The following is a 15,567-nucleotide window of genomic DNA, read 5'->3' as shown; positions in this document are numbered from 1 at the left end:
TAGTGGACTGGGCACCATAGAGAAACTTCCTGACAAACGAACTGTTGTCAGACTGCAACTCAAGTCCAAAGCTGTACAGATTTTGTTTATACAGAGTGTGTATGATATTTTCGTAAGTATGCCACATTCTCACTGTGCTGCTGTTGTCAGACATAGCCCTTACAATTGTCTCCTACTTAAGCCGTTCTGTACTTTTAGTATGGAAGTTGTGCTTGCATCTGAACAAGACTACTGATGCTTCCGAGTAAGAACAATGTCAGCAGTGAACTAGCAGTACACTGTTCTATGTGGGAAATGGCAGACAACATATTCTGTTATGGTGTAGCCAGTGGCATTAATCAGCATGAAAGTAGTATGTGCACCAAGCAACATCCTCAACACACCATTCCGTCTCAAAAAATGTTTAGGAAATTGTTCCAGCAACTGAAGTATCTGAAACAGCATGACTGTCAACCACAACAACACAGAAATGGCAACAATAAAAACATTAACAGCATCAAAAACATTAAAAACATTAGCAGCATCACAAACATCAGCAGTGGCAAACAACTCACCACAGCCCCAGTGAATGGCACATGGGGTGCTGAAAACCCATTCTCCTCAAGGATTTTTGCTACCTGGCCAGGTCATGGGAAGAAATATGAGATTACAAAGTGTAAACACAACTGTAGCCACTCCTCATCCAAACCACCAGCAGATTTTAAACCTAAACATCCAGGGCCTTAAAAATAAATCATTAGAACTTGAGGTAGCAATGAATGATGCAAACATTGACTGCATGTGCATTGTAGAGTAATGATGCAGAAGTTATGAAGTAACATTAACTTTAATCCATATAGATTGGCAAGTCAGTATTGTACAAAAACTGCCAAAAACAGAGGTGTATATATCTTTACTAAATCAAGTATCAGTTATAAAAGAAGGTGTGAAGCTGAATAATTGAGTGTAGAAAATCATTTTGAAGCAGCAGCTGTACAGCTGTATGAAGTAAAGGGAAAAGTCATAGTCATAGCAATAGACAGACCACCTACTGGGGATACAAACATTTTCATTCATCAATTAGAAACACTGCTTAACATTCTATTTACTGAAAGAGCCACTGTAATTCTTTGTGGGAACTTCAATATAAATCTTATGAATTAAAGTAGGCTAAAAGATCAATTCTTAACATTGTTATGTAGTTTCAACATATTTCCACACACAAATAAACCCACAAGAATAACATATAAATACAAACAATCTTACAGATAATACACTTTCAAATGTAGATTCCAAATAAATAGAAGTAACAAATGCTGATTTGGGATCATCAGACCACAATGTTCTTGTCTGCAAAATTCCTTAGGTGCCACTAAAAGAAAAAAAGCATACTTCATGTACAAAAGAAATTTTTCTGCAGAAAACTGTGTAGAATTTATAAATATCCTACCAAATGAGTTGTGGGCAGAAGTACTGCCTTTAAGAAATACAAATTATGCATGTAACTAATTTTCTTCAGTTGTCATAGGATATGTAGTAATGTGTTTCCCAAAGAGGCTGTGGAATAGAATAGAATAAAATAGAATCAAGAACCACATCACATGGCAATACAAAGCCAAGTTCTTGGATCACAGCCAGCATCAAAATGTCTTGTGGAACTCTAAAGAGACTTAGTTCTAAAATGAAAACATCTACTAATGCACAGTTCATCAGGAATTACAAGAAGGTATATCAAAAACCCCCCCCATGAACCATGGACCTTGCCGTTGGTGGGGAGGCTTGCGTGCCTCAGCGATACAGATAGCCGTACCGTAGGTACAACCACAACGGAGGGGTATCTGTTGAGAGGCCAGACAAACGTGTGGTTCCTGAAGAGGGGCAGCAGCCTTTTCAGTAGTTGCAAGGGCAACAGTCTGGATGATTGACTGATCTGGCCTTGTAACAATAACCAAAACGGCCTTGCTGTGCTGGTACTGCGAACGGCTGAAAGCAAGGGGAAACTACGGCCGTAATTTTTCCCGAGGGCATGCAGCTTTACTGTATGATTAAATGATGATGGCGTCCTCTTGGGTAAAATATTCCGGAGGTAAAATAGTCCCCCATTCGGATCTCCGGGCGGGGACTACTCAAGAGGATGTCGTTACCAGGAGAAAGAAAACTGGCGTTCTACGGATCGGAGCGTGGAATGTCAGGTCCCTTAATCGGGCAGGTAGGTTAGAAAATTTGAAAAGGGAAATGGATAGGTTAAAGTTAGATATAGTGGGAATTAGTGAAGTTCGGTGGCGGGAGGAACAAGACTTCTGGTCAGGTGACTACAGGGTTATAAACACAAAGTCAAATAGGGGTAATGCAGGAGTAGGTTTAATAATGAATAGGAAAATAGCAACGCGGGTAAGCTACTACAAACAGCTTAGTGAACGCATTATTGTGGCCAAGATAGATACGAAGCCCACACCTACTACAGTAGTACAAGTTTATATGCCAACTAGCTCTGCAGATGACGAAGAAATTGAAGAAATGTATGATGAAATAAAAGAAATTATTCAGATAGTGAAGGGAGACGAAAATTTAATAGTCATGGGTGACTGGAATTCGAGTGTAGGAAAAGGGAGAGAAGGAAACGTAGTAGGTGAATATGGATTGGGGCTAAGAAATGAAAGAGGAAGCCGCCTGGTAGAATTTTGCACAGAGCACAACTTAATCATAGCTAACACTTGGTTTAAGAATCATGATAGAAGGTTGTATACATGGAAGAACCCTGGAGATACTAAAAGGTATCAGATAGATTATATAATGGTAAGACAGAGATTTAGGAACCAGGTTTTAAATTGTAAGACATTTCCAGGGGCAGATGTGGACTCTGACCACAATCTATTGGTTATGACCTGTAGATTAAAAATGAAGAAACTGCAAAAAGGTGGGAATTTAAGGAGATGGGACCTGGATAAACTGAAAGAACCAGAGGTTGTACAGAGTTTCAGGGAGAGCATAAGGGAACAATTGACAGGAATGGGGGAAAGAAATACAGTAGAAGAAGAATGGGTAGCTTTGAGGGATGAAGTAGTGAAGGCAGCAGAGGATAAAGTAGGTAAAAAGACGAGGGCTAGTAGAAATCCTTGGGTAACAGAAGAAATATTGAGTTTAATTGATGAAAGGAGAAAATATAAAAATGCAGTAAATGAAGCAGGCAGAAAGGAATACAAACGTCTCAAAAATGAGATTGACAGGAAGTGCAAAATGGCTAAGCAGGGATGGCTAGAGGACAAATGTAAGGATGTAGAGGCTTATCTCACTAGGGGTAAGATAGATACTGCCTACAGGAAAATTAAAGAGACCTTTGGAGATAAGAGAACCACTTCTATGAACATCAAGAGCTCAGATGGAAACCCAGTTCTAAGCAAAGAAGGGAAAGCAGAAAGGTGGAAGGAGTATATAGAGGGTCTATACAAGGGCGATGTACTTGAGGACAATATTTTGGAAATAGAAGAGGATGTAGATGCAGATCAAATGGGAGATACTATACTGCGTGAAGAGTTTGACAGAGCACTGAAAGACCTGAGTCGAAACAAGGCCCCCGGAGTAGACAACATTCCATTGGAACTACTGACGGCCTTGGGAGAGCCAGTCCTGACAAAACTCTACCATCTGGTGAGCAAGATGTATGAAACAGGCGAAATACCCTCAGACTTCAAGAAGAATATAATAATTCCAATCCCAAAGAAAGCAGGTGTTGACAGATGTGAGAATTACCGAACAATCAGTTTAATAAGCCACAGCTGCAAAATACTAACACGAATTCTTTACAGACGAATGGAAAAACTGGTAGAAGCCGACCTCGGGGAAGATCAGTTTGGATTCCGTAGAAATACTGGAACACGTGAGGCAATACTGACCTTACGACTTATCTTAGAAGAAAGATTAAGGAAAGGCAAACCTACGTTTCTAGCATTTGTAGACTTAGAGAAAGCTTTTGACAATGTTGACTGGAATACTCTCTTTCAAATTCTAAAGGTGGCAGGGGTAAAACACAGGGAGCGAAAGGCTATTTACAATTTGTACAGAAACCAGATGGCAGTTATAAGAGTCGAGGGACACGAAAGGGAAGCAGTGGTTGGGAAGGGAGTAAGACAGGGTTGTAGCCTCTCCCCGATGTCATTCAATCTGTATATTGAGCAAGCAGTGAAGGAAACAAAAGAAAAATTCGGAGTAGGTATTAAAATCCATGGAGAAGAAATAAAAACTTTGAGGTTCGCCGATGACATTGTAATTCTGTCAGAGACAGCAAAGGACTTGGAAGAGCAGTTGAACGGAATGGATGGCGTCTTGAAGGGAGGATATAAGATGAACATCAACAAAAGCAAAACGAGGATAATGGAATGTAGTCGAAGTAAGTCGGGTGATGTTGAGGGTATTAGATTAGGAAATGAGACACTTAAAGTAGTAAAGGAGTTTTGCTATTTGGGGAGCAAAATAACCGATGATGGTCGAAGTAGAGAGGATATAAAATGTAGACTGGCAATGGCAAGGAAAGCGTTTCTGAAGAAGAGAAATTTGTTAACATCGAGTATAGATTTAAGTGTCAGGAAGTCTTTTCTGAAAGTATTTGTATGGAGTGTAGCCATGTATGGAAGTGAAACATGGACGATAAATAGTTTGGACAAGAAGAGAATAGAAGCTTTCGAAATGTGGTGCTACAGAAGAATGCTGAAGATTAGATGGGTAGATCACATAACTAATGAGGAGGTACTGAATCGGATTGGGGAGAAGAGGAGTTTGTGGCACAACTTGACCAGAAGAAGGGATCGGTTGGTAGGACATATTTTGAGGCATCAAGGGATCACCAATTTAGTATTGGAGGGCAGCGTGGAGGGTAAAAATCGTAGGGGGAGACCAAGAGATGCATACACTAAGCAGATTCAGAAGGATGTAGGTTGCAGTAGGTACTGGGAGATGAAGAAACTTGCACAGGATAGAGTAGCATGGAGAGCTGCATCAAACCAGTCTCAGGACTGAAGACCACAACAACAACAACATATCAAAAACTAATTGTCAAGGCAAAATTTGTGAGTAATGATAGATTAATAAGACAACAAATCAAATACTTTATGGGGTATTGTGAAGACTGAAACAGGGAAGAGATGAGAAGACCTAGACATCACTCTCAAAAATGTAGAAATTGTCAATATTGAAAAACAATATTTCCCAAATTATATGAATAATTATTTCCTAAACACAATAGCTTCATTAAGTTCTAAACTTACAAATCAAGAAAAACCAAAAATTTCAAAAGCTGCTTATAACATATGGGTAGAGTCAACAAACAAACGTTAAGTGCCGTGTGTATCATAACAATGACAGCTCCACAGATTGCAAGGTCCTTGGCCCACATAACCAATTTATCATTTAGTGAAGGAGTGTTTCCAAAAAAGCTGAAAATCTCAAAAGGGTAGCCATTACTAAAAAATAGTTGCAAGTATAAGACAGAAAATAATTGGCCAATATCACTCCTTACTCAAGTATTTCAATATTCCATTAAACACACAGATTATTTATCTTCTTACTCTTTGCCTAGCAAAAGAATTAATGCCAGTGAGCTACATGATGTTTTAAAATACTTTGAATTTTATATAAATGAAGATGACCTGTATGATGAGTACTGCAGTGTCAGGGAAGTTTTAAATGATGTATTTAAGTCTTGCAGGTAATGTTTGTTGTGATTCTAAACACAAAGGAATTAGCATACAAAATTTTTAAAACTTCTGTGTTTTGTTACGAATTCCTTGATCTAATGCCCATGCAGTGTTTTAAGTTATGAATAGTACATGGACCCATGTACGGAACAGGAGTTCTCTCAAACTCACTAAAGCAGAACTCAAACATTCCCTCCCTCCCCCCCCCCTTTTTGCAATATAACTTGTACAGAATTTTGAAATCTGGGAAAGATGATAAGTTTCTTTCTGAATGTAAACCGAATTGTAATTTTTTGTAATCATGTACATTTTGCTTTCAAATGTTTTATGTACTTAAAGTATGTGAGAAAAGGAATTCCATTGGTCTGGTCAAAGCTACAAATTAAAATACTATAAAAATGTCAACAGTGTAGAGTTATATCTTACACCATATAACACATTAGCAATTTTCAGAACTCCCCTTACTTCAATAACAAAGCCTGCCAGCTCTGTTCGACACTAACACACTTTGTTGCCACGCATTTTGTAACTCATGATGGTGCATGGGGCACTGAAATGTTAACAAAACAAATACACTTTGTGAGCACGAAATTAATAATGCAAAAATTTATCTAGTAATGGAAAATTCAAGGTGGAATAATTATAGCTCCAGGGGCCAGACTCACTCTCACTCTCTCTCTCTCACTCTCTCTCTCTGTGTGTGTGTGTGTGGGGGGGGGGGGGGGGGGGGGAACACCTCTTGGCAAAAGCTGAATATATAGCAGTCTTGTTGTGCATGTCTATAGTCCAAATCTGCATTTCTTATCTAATAAATAACCAATAAATCGTCTGCTCATGATAATTTTAACAGCCTAATTATTTCTGTTTATGTTTATATTGCTGTTATCTCATCACCCTGTACTCAACAGTGTCTCAAGGTCTCTTCCAGATACACCAACTACTTTCATTACTATTAAAGGAAGTGTTAGCAATTGGTAAATTGTGCCCTTGGCAAAGACTCCGGGCAGTTTGCCCTCTTCATTCTTTCCTCCAGCCCATATTACACAGCAATTTTTACTTCTCCTTTTTAAGTGTTTCCTCTCTAATTCCCCACCAAATTAATTTACATCTCTCTTAATGTGGACCTATTGGATCATTAACAATATCTCATAATACACTTTATCTATCACATCATCTGCAGAAAGAAACACATCAAGGAAAGTACCTAAGACCAATATCGAATCAACTTGGCAGCTCTGAGAAACCGATAACACATTGATAGCACCATGAGAGACCGCAGAACTTTACACACACTTTCTCTGAAAATTCCCAAAGTGAGTGTCATATCTCTTACCTGAAATCAACTGGTGTACAGAACAAAAAAAACTTTGTCACAAAACCAGGCTACATGTGTGAACATGGCAGTGAAATTAACAACCGATAAACCACCTTAAACCTGAGTTCATGCAACATCTTTTTTTTTTCTATAAAACGCTTGTACTTACCTGCTAGCAGAGTACATACATAATAACAAATCATTTAACAGGTAACATGTTACACAAATCTTTCATTTTGCAATATAAATTTTCATTTGTAAATATGTCACACACATAAGTACGTCTTCCAAAGCCAATCTTCTGAATTAACTGATTACAGATATTAATTCAAAATTTCAGTCACTTCTATTTATTAAGCACTGTGTCTTTACCATATCTGACAAACATGTTGCAAAGTGTAATCTTCTATCTGCTTTATCAATTTCCATCAGTGGCTGTGAATACCATCCATATCTGTAAAAATTTAAAATTGGCTAACGTAAATTGATGTGTAGCTATGGAACACGAGAACTATGTTGCATAAATATAGTAGAATCAATAGCTCTAAACCTACTGTTCCCACCAGTGAATTACTACCTATGACTCTCCAGTACAGGTTTCTGGAATTTTTCCTTGGGTGTCTGGTATTGCATTTCTGAAAATTGCTCTGATTTTTCCATATTACATCTTTGCCTGGGGTGTGCATCATGTGCAGCGTAAAATTTCGAAGTCACTACAGGGACTGCAAAACAACAGTATTCAGGTAACTACTTACTTTGTAACCAACACATCATCATAACAAAGACCCTCATTAATTGGTGTCATAAAATATTTCCAATAACAAAAAGAGAATGATTCAGGGTTAAAACAAATTTTAACAGAATGCAAACTGCCCAATTTTAGTCAGTCACTGACTGCTGCTCAATACAAGGAGAAAGTATGCTAACAAAACTGAATGGAGCAAGGAGTTCAGAAACTAGCGAGAAACGAAATGAACCATTGTGCTCAATTTCTTAATTTGATGCTGTTGGAGATTATTGTTCAGGCCTTCCAAAAAATTGCCAATCAGCAGCACTTCTTTAATGTGACGTACTGAAATTGAAACATGGGTTAAAATGGAAAGTGGGACTTACGAACAGAAACTCTACCAGTTTGCCTAGAATAAAAATCTTCATTCAAAACCACATTTACAGAGTGAATTAACTGTCAAAAGTACTAATGCCTCTACTTTTAATACAGCTTACACTCAACACTTTCCTTTTTCCTTTCCATAATTTTGTGTCACACTTGATCTACCCAGTTCTTGCCTCAAAACAAAACAAGTCTTGAAAGGCGGACGAGGTGGTAATGCTTTCTTTTTTCCTAAAGTCCTCTCTGATGTTTTTGTCTCTGAGTAGCTGGAACAATTGTCATCGGACATACTTGCAAACTGCTGGTTGCTACAACAAAATTGATTTAACAAAACTACTACACAAAGCGGTATCATTGATTGGCGCGCCCACACACACACACACACACACACACACACACACACACACACACACACACACTTGAGGATTGTGTACAGTGAAATAAGGGTGACTTAACAAAAACAGCAAGGATGAAAACTTTCAGCTCAATCTTTTATTTTTTAGTTTGAACTACAAGATTTATCACAGGTACGGCACCTTTTGATGGGAAGTACAGAACCAGCACACTTTACAGAATCTTTTAGACAAGGTTATACAAAATGAGTCTTAGAAATGACAACTTTTACAAAGAACTAACCAATGAGGACTATTAAATCTATAATATTTGCTTTTAGAAACTGGCAAACCAGCACAACTATTTTCTTTTTTTAAATAAATCAACAATTTCCATATGGAACAGCCAATTTTAAGAGACTAAAAAAATTTGTTATTTCATTCAACCATAAAAAACAGAAAGAAAAAAAAGAAATGCACATCATTGCTTGCATGGCAATAATTCTCAAAGTTTTAACACAACAGTTCGTAACCCTTGTGCTGTTCTATTGTTTGTACCTGACTCATTGTTATGGAATACATTTCGAGTTATCCTTGCCACATTCATCATATTTTTCCCCTTACGGAAACAATTTGCTCGCTTAAGATTCTGCTTACAATTCTCAGCCTTACAGAATTGAGGACACAAACTCAGTACCTCCACACAATTTATCTTACATACACTCAAGTATACATCTTACCGACATTGATATAAATGCATTCAGACATATGACACAGTCATTTTTTAATTACACATGCACACATTTTGCTTCTCCTCTGCTATGAAGCACAAAGCAGGTTATCATTTTTCATTATGTGCATCCACCCTTGTATACATCTAGACACACAACTGCAGAACATAGCAAACACTTTCAAACTACTGAACCACTCAAGAAATACTGTGAACATTGGACAATACTGTCTGCTATGTCACTGCAATGATATTTCCAGAAACATACATTAATGGAACATAATGGAGACTAGATTACTAAAACAAACAGTATTAAAAAAAAGTAATAATAGCACAGTACAAAATAAATTCGAGACTGTTTTACATGTAGATACACCGTGATCTAAACTAAACACGTTTTTTGCACATCAACTCTCATAAGTAACACTTATCTCCGTAGCAGATCAAAAATGAAAAACAATTTTACTCAAATTTCCAATTCAAGTTCCAATTCTTCTGAACTTGTTAATGGAAGAACATTTTACAGAAACAAAATTATTTAAAACCATTTGGCTCTTAAAATATTAAGTAAAATTTATTTAAAAATATTTTATACACTATTAACCATTCTGTGAAATAGCCAATGCTTTGCAACTCCACATTCCCTGCTCAGGTAATATTATGATTGTCACGATTTATATCTAAGTTCAACTTAAACAGTTCCCCTGCAAAATGTTACCTAACAACATGGCGTTCTTGCAAAACCTATACTTACAATACAAAATTGCATGGAAAAATAAAGTATGTTACACCAACTGCAGGGAATAAAATGTCACAAAACAATGGCCACACTTCACTTACACGAATGGGCAAAATAGCCAGCTTTAAATAGTTTTCAACGATGCCACACGGGAACAGAAACAAACAGCAGCAACACACAAAAATAAATATTGTTCAGCAGGCTGCTTCACATAATTTAGACATCCAAATGAACAGAATTGAGTTTAACAAAAGAACTTATACCTTTCAACAGCCCACAATTCTGAAACACCACAGTTTTAGCACAAATATTTCTGTATTTGAAAAATAAAATTTTGTGACACGGATGCCAACTAAATTTAAACAAATGATCTGTTACAAATATGTGAAAATTTGAAATACGATATCTTCCCACCTCTAATTAAAGAAGAGGGAAATTAATGAGAAACATGTATACAGCCCTGAGTTATGCGATCACCATACACAATATAAATTTGTCAGTTCTTTGACACCACATTTACATGATGTAAGACAGTCCCTTCACTCTATGGCATCTGTTTTGCATTACAAGATGCCAATTACTTCCACTGAAAGGAGTGATTACATAAGCAACAATGCAAGACTATCATACTTATCACATTTGCCATTCAATGGCAGCCAGGCATCTTACTCCATCAGCTTACAACTATGTAAATGCAGTATCTAATGTCATAAAAATGTCCCTACAAACTCAACCCACCAATGCTTTTGTGTCCAATAAGTTCTGACCCATTATATTGTTTCTCTTAATCACCATCTCTAAATGGACATCCTACTGACTGCAATACTCATTTCAGACTGGTAGGCTAAAACAAATGCATAGCACAAAGTTACTTCTCTAGCAATTTTCCCATTCTTACATTAAAAAAACCTTATCCATAGAGCCTGTGCATATGTTTATTTGCCTAATTCCTAACAGTAAGAAATGTGAATGCTACAGAAAGAATATCTTTCCACAACTCCTTCCTTATGTAACAAATTGGACATATGTGGATTGATGGTATTGATAAAAGCGCATAGAAGCGCGAGGAATACAATAAATCACAGACCTCTTCCTTGCCACGTCTCATTCAATAAAAAAAAAAACCTCAGAATATCTACAAAGTAAGCAATCTTAGTTATAGTAAATCAGGTACTCAAAGGTAAATCAGTCAGCCACTGGGTGACGCAACCACAGTGGCGGCGGCGGCAGCCACAATTGCAATGCTCTTCGTCAAGCTCTGGGCTTTACGTCGCTGTGCAAGTCTGGACTCGCTTGGAGGAGACAGGCTCAAGGGCTTCTCGTCGCCCACAGCATCTTGATGCGCAGAGTGCTCTCGCACCATATCCAGATTCATGCTGAAGTGCTGCAACACAACCCTGTTCACTGCCATTGCACTTTCAGCGAATGCAGACAGTTCCCTCGCACTGTTGTTCCTGTAAATTTTTAAAATTTTTCATTAGACTTCATTAACTTTTATGTTAACATAGAACATACCAATGAGAGAGAGAGAGAGAGAGAGAGAGAGAGAGAGAGAGAGAGAGAGAGATGGGTACCTTCTGATAACGTGAGGCGTACTCAAAGACCTTTCTGCCTGGCCACTTTTCAGCCATGGATGAGATAGCAGACACTCTGCAGAAAGTCGCTGGCCTGCTTCTTTCACAAGCAGTCTTCTTATCAGATCCTTTGCATCCTCCGATATGTTTCCCCAATCTTGTTCAGGAAAATCATAAGATGCCTCTTGTATGCTAGAAAACAGTAGTTCCTGTTGGAGAGATTTAGCAGTTATTATGTTGTACACCCAGCCATAAAAGTAAACAATGATAACAGAAACATACTGAAAACAACTAATTGGTTTTTGCCGTCAGCAAAACGTACCTGGCATGCAGGGCAATTTTGACCTCTCTCCCAGCCACAATCCTCTCCGCAGTTGCCATAGAAAGGAGGATAACCACAGAGTAAGATGTAGGTGATTACACCGAGAGACCATAAATCACATCTTTTATCATATGATGTTGCTTCTCCAATAAATGCTTCCACAACCTCTGGGGCCATAAATTCCGCACTCCCAACCTGGAAAATAGTGGAAAGAAAAACAGTAAGGAAGTGCCTAACTAAATAAGGTCACTGTCAAAATTTGAATCCCTTGTAGTGACATTGGCTTACTTACAGGTGTTAGGAGCTGTGGGGTTGCCAGTGGTGAAGTGAGATTGGTATTGAACTTTATGCCAGAACTTAGGTCAAAGTCACAAATCTTCACTGGAGTGAGTTTGTCAGGATACACACACAGGATATTTTCTGGCTTCAGATCACGATGAGCAATTCCTGTGGCAAATAAGTCCGGAATTATAATTCTATGTCAACAATAATATTCTGTGATAATTTCACAACAAACTGATACCAATTTTCTGATACAATTGGAAGACTGAGTTGCATGCCTCATTTTTCCTGAAAGGTGGAAAATGTGATGGAAATAAACACTTACCCTTCCTATGCAAGAACTCTAAAGCACTTGCAAGCTCTCGTACAATCTCACTGGCTTCATTCTCTGTGAAGTGATTCTGTTCCTGAATTCTTGTCAGTAGAGGCCCACCATTCACTTTCTCAAATACAAGATAGAACCTGAAATAGGAATTTCCAAGTGAGCAAAGGAACACTATGAACTACTACTTTAACAGTCTCATGTTTGATGAATATTACTCACCTATCATCGTCTTCATAAAATTCAATTAGGTGAATGATGTTTGGGTGGCCTTGACAGTAGTGGAACGTCTCAACTTCCTTGAAAACTCTGCTACGGCTATGACCTGGGATTTTCTCAATGATCTTCACCGCATACTCAAGATCAGTCCACACACTAACACAGGTCTGCACAGAGGCATATGCCCCTTCACCCAGAACTTCTCCCGTCAGTCGGTACATATCTAGAAATTCAATGAAATATATGAAATTCATATACAAGAAAAAATAAAGACGTGGTAACTGGTAACTTAAGAACCAAGCATTGACCATCTCATTGCACAGCAAAATACACAGTTACTGTGGGTACACTATAAAGAAGTTCAAACTTTTGACATGGTAACTGCTGTTACCTTGAAAGCACGACGATACCAAACTTGTGCCATTGTTCTTCTTCTTACGCCGCTTTCTACGGGCCTCCTCCTTTCTCTGCTGAACATCATTGCTTGCCTTGTCCCGCATGGCAGACAACACCTCGCCTGTAAACATGAAACTATTGTTAAATCATTTTACCCTGAAAGGAACGCGGAAAATAAATACAGAATTGCTAATGACATTCAAATTGTTTTCGGGGGGGGGGGGAGTACCTCAATCACGTTGCTTAATACACATTTCTTACTATATTAGCTTCAATGTCTGCATTTGAAGGCCTTCGGTAATCATAAACCAACAGTGAAAGCAGTCTTGTCACTCCTGGATAAGAATCCTTTGAATATACATGTGTAGTAACTTAGTTATTGGGGTCGTGATAGTCGTTTTAACGATCACAGTAAATTTTAAAAAAGAAGCCAAATGGTATTCCGGGGCCAACATTTAGAGGCAACTTAAAACTGAAGTAAAACTAACTTAACTTTGAACGTTACAGATAACCGAGCGAAATACACTATACTTTCGACAGCTCACTCACGTTAATTTACACTGAATTGTTATCCTCCGTAACCCCGTGCTTAATCGTAAACGTAGCTACACCAATTTTCAATTAAAATCAACATTCCTTGGAGGTTTCCCACTTCCTTGCGACTCTGTTGCAACTGATGAAATTCGTACATTGTCGGAGAACAAAACCCATCTCTCACTAAATTTCTCAAATTGTCATTCTTGTCGAATTTGTGCAACAACCCTCTCCATGTTAACGTCCACTAAGGGGAAAAAAAAAATCAATTCTGGGCACTATACAACAAAAAGGCAATATAGATTGATGCAACCGTCTGAGAACAATTAACTTCAAACTACAAACTCTGGCATTGCAAATAAACTTCTACATACACGAATGTACCCACATTGATGTTTCTAGCATAATGAAAAGTATGACAGAACTTTCATAGTGATTAATAATTCAGATTATGATTATTACAAATAACAAACGAGATACTGCAGACTCAACTTCTGTACACGGAAAGGCATAGGTGCTCCCAACTGGAACTTACGTATTTTTGCTAACGGTTATACCTTTATGGAGGCAAAATTTACTAAGGGCGCTATATAAAACGAACAAGTATTAAATTATCAGGAATAGTAACACTTTAAAAACTTTGAGAAATCTTTCAAACAAAAAAAGAATAAAGTTCAAAATTGTGAAGTCTATGTGGTTGCGAATTAATTTCACTTACTGCATTCAGCTTCCGCTCCTTGCACTTCTTCTAAGATCTTCTCAACCATCGTGCCGGCTAAACGCTTAGCGAAAGATTATACAGGGAACTTCCTTTGTACACCACTCCTAAGCCATCAGATGAACACCACCCTCGCCCTCCTGTTTAACGGCTAAACTCCGACTGCGTTGCCAAGAACGCAGAGACGGCTTCTTATAGCTTGACAAAGAGCTCAGTCGAAAGATACTGCAACCGATGCACGTGACAACGTAGCATTCGCTTCGTAGCTACTACAGTGTTGCCTAGTGCTCTCGGCAGCTCAAAGCGCTCACGCTGAAGAGAGAGACCAACTTACACAGAGAGAAAGACAGAGCATGAGTCACATGACCCACACTGTGGAATCACGCCATTTCATGTGCCAGCCAACTACGTAACAACAGCAGGGCTGAGTGCGACGCGGTGTTTCTGACGAAACGAAGCGCAATTACGAACAACAGAAAAACCTACGTCAGTTATGATTTAGCAACAGTCACTGATACGCCTCATACATCAGCTACAACTATGCTATTACGATCCAACACGCGGCAATTAATAGTTTTAACAAGTTCTGATGGAAGTACAATGTTTACCTCTTGTCTAAAATGAATTCATTTTTGAAGTCTAGGGTTTAACAACCCGTGAACGACGTGATACTGTTAATGTGTAAAATCCCATACGCAGATTAAATGCCGAAAGTGGTGCTTAGTTCTCTAATTTAACTAAACGAAACACGGTGTTGAGCACTACGTTCTTTTCTGACTTTCCTGATCACTACCGTCTTCATACACTACTTGATTAAAAAAATAATAAAAAAAGTTTCACCAAGAAATGTACGACGCTCTCTTAAAGCAGCGCTGCAACAAATTCCTCGTTTACGAAATATTTTAACTGACGACAGCACTTTAATATTCACGTGTAGACACACAAGTTATTTACCATTTGAGGAGTAGCGCTAACCTTGTTGAGAGAACGCAATGCTCGCTTGTAAAGTTGTAATGATTTGGAGGCACTTTTGGGACACTGATCGACGTCTGAACCCACCTCCCTAGCAGCCACGATGTGTTTATGTGCAAGATTTCTATTAACTCTGATAGCGTGAAGTATTTTTTTCCATCAGTTACTGACATTAACAGCAAAATGCGAGCACATTTACCTTTGTGGTAACTGCTATATACAACCCGCTTGATTGATAAAGATTTAGTTCGTAATTGAGTACAATACGACAGCTCTCGATATGCCGTGATCGCAGAGTTTAAACCTCGTAGTTTTATTTTCTGAGGCAGGTT

General features: G+C 38.2%; 1 protein-coding gene across 1 annotated transcript; it reads right to left on the bottom strand.

Annotated features, from left to right (window-relative positions):
* Positions 1–8,565: 8,565 nt before the first annotated feature.
* On the bottom strand, positions 8,566–14,443 carry LOC126258104 (MAP kinase-interacting serine/threonine-protein kinase 1). Its single transcript, XM_049955615.1, has 8 exons — positions 14,264–14,443; positions 13,007–13,132; positions 12,619–12,838; positions 12,400–12,536; positions 12,085–12,239; positions 11,793–11,987; positions 11,471–11,679; positions 8,566–11,350 (listed from the first exon to the last, which is right to left on the bottom strand). Exons 1-8 carry the CDS (start codon positions 14,310–14,312, stop codon positions 11,086–11,088), a joined length of 1,356 nt encoding a protein of 451 aa, XP_049811572.1. The 5' UTR covers positions 14,313–14,443; the 3' UTR covers positions 8,566–11,085.
* Positions 14,444–15,567: the final 1,124 nt, after the last annotated feature.

The sequence above is a fragment of the Schistocerca nitens genome, chromosome 1 (assembly GCF_023898315.1).
Source record: "Schistocerca nitens isolate TAMUIC-IGC-003100 chromosome 1, iqSchNite1.1, whole genome shotgun sequence".
In the NCBI taxonomy this organism is placed as follows: domain Eukaryota; kingdom Metazoa; phylum Arthropoda; class Insecta; order Orthoptera; family Acrididae; genus Schistocerca; species Schistocerca nitens.
This window is presented reverse-complemented; position numbering and strand designations above follow the sequence as displayed.